We start from the raw sequence: 2171 nt of genomic DNA on the forward strand, positions 1-2171 counted from the left end.
AACAGCTGCTTCCTCTGTTGCCGTCTGGTTGCAGATTCGGTCTAAAGCCTAAACGCAGGACAAACGGACACAAAAACTCTTCTGTCCCTGCTGCTAAAGGCTTTTTTAACAAGTCAATGTGAGGTGTGGACTTCTGTGTAGTACATATTTATATACTGTCTAGATGTATGGCTGTTGTCTTGTATATGTATGTGTGTTATTTATGTTACATGCTGCTGCACAACAAATTGCCCCCCGTGGATAATAAAGACTCCTTGAACCTTAAACCCTTGAACCTTGAACAATTGGATGGATCGCCATGACATCTTGTACAGAAAGTGGATAACATCACTCAAAATGGATAACCTTTCTTTTTGATGCTGCCTTTCTTTAAATAATTGTTAATTCATAATACTGCACTGTAACTTTTTATTCTCATATTTTATCTGTTTTAAACTTTATGGTTGTTTTTAACTGCTTCTTGTCTTACAGGCATTCATGTCCCTCAGAGGATGACTCCTACTAAGGCTGCACGATATGAGGTCAATATGTGAAATATGCATCGTATTACTTGCATTAACTAACCCTTGTGTTGTCTTCCCTTTGACCATGAAAAACGCTTTTCCCCTTATCTCAACGTTTTTGTTGCTTTTTACAAAGTTTTTTTATGAAGTTTTGCTATTTTTTGGTATTTTTGATATTGTTTTCATCGATTTTAACGCTTTTTTCCAACATTTTTCACCCTGTATTTTGACTTCCTTTAGACAACATGAGGGATAAACAGATATTAAAGTGTACTTAGTTCTGCCTTTTCACAGCTTTTAGTACTCTGCTATAATACAACAAAGTGTTTGTTAAATTTACAACAAATTAAAGTAAATAATTTCCGATATTCTTTTATTATTAAAACAAATTGAACATTGAACTGAACACGAAAGGCACCGCTAAAAAAGAAGTACCGTTAAATTTGAAAGTGCCGTTTTCTACTGATATTTTCTTTCAACTAACTCAAACAATCTTAGAGTTTTTTCTTTTGCGATGTGTTTACTACGCAAGTTAATATTGCAATAATGATCATTTCTTTTGCAGCCAACTTTGGTGATCCCTTTAATTTTACTCTGGTGCCACCGTGAGGATTGCATACGTGGTTTTCAGTCAAATATCTCTATGTATATATTCATAACTATTGGACAGATTGCCATGAAAAGCATTCATGTCCCTCTCAAGATGATGTGTGTTTATTTTGATAATCCTCTGACTAAACCAGGAAGTTGAGACTGACCTGTGGGCAATGGCGATGGCCTGCTGGGCGTCCCAGAGGTAGTGGAGGTAGTTCACATCCATGGAGAAGTCTGAACCCCGGCAGTACCCGACCCTCTCCGAGACGGAGAGATCTGACGCAGAACCAGAGGGTCAGTCAGCACGATACAGTCGTTAAAGAGGCTTTTTATCTGTGTTGTGTGTGTGTTCAGTTGCTCTGACCTGCTCCTTTGGGCCAGTGGATGTGCTCCGAGTGGAGGTCTGCGTTCAGGAGGCTCCCAGGGCACCAGGAGGGCAGGAGGAGCAGGAAGGAGGCGGCGCTGGTGGAGTAACAGTCCGTCTGCTTTAAGGAGGAGCGCTGCTTCCTGCTCAGGTGGCTGCAGGGAATCAGATACCTGAGGACAGACGGACACTGCTGACTCCCAGCATGCATCACTGCCAGAAGAGGTCATTACTGTGCCATGTGGCCATTGGCCCTGGAGGAAAAACACCAACTGCTGGTGGCCCTTACGTTATGAATGCAGGGGGCTGCAGCTGTTTTTTACTCCCATCAGCCACAAGAGGAAGAACTTAGCTTCAAAAACAACTTGAAGAGGCCCAACACGTGCGTGGGTTTATAAGTTTAACAGCAAGAGAAAATGCTTCAAGGATAAGATGCAGAAGGTACGACTTATTAAACTAACTCCCTGTCATATTAGCTGAAACTGCCCCTATGTTGGAGTAAAAACACATGAAGCAGGTCATTTAAAAAAAAAAAAGAAATCCATCTCCTCTGGCGCCACCTACAGCCTGTAGTGCGATTTGCAAAAATCCACCTCTCCCTGTTCAGATGCTCCAATCAGGACCAGGAGTGTGTGTGTGTGTGTGTGGGGGGGGGTCTAACTGTGTGTCAATCACTGCTCATGCACACGCATTCATTCCTCCCTGTGGGG

At 42.1% G+C, this 2171-nt stretch overlaps 1 protein-coding gene across 1 annotated transcript in view; it reads right to left on the minus strand.

Moving 5' to 3' along the window:
• The window catches only part of LOC116669470 (protein FAM160A1-like), a gene marked incomplete at its 5' end in the record, with an annotated part of 30896 nt that overhangs the window by 6416 nt on the left and 22309 nt on the right, over nt 1-2171 (minus strand). The window contains 2 exon segments of the mRNA XM_032499349.1: nt 1262-1373; nt 1462-1634. Of these exon segments, the coding sequence (XP_032355240.1) occupies nt 1262-1373; nt 1462-1634 (285 nt within the window).

Source organism: Etheostoma spectabile, chromosome 19 (genome assembly GCF_008692095.1).
Source record: "Etheostoma spectabile isolate EspeVRDwgs_2016 chromosome 19, UIUC_Espe_1.0, whole genome shotgun sequence".
Taxonomy (NCBI): domain Eukaryota; kingdom Metazoa; phylum Chordata; class Actinopteri; order Perciformes; family Percidae; genus Etheostoma; species Etheostoma spectabile.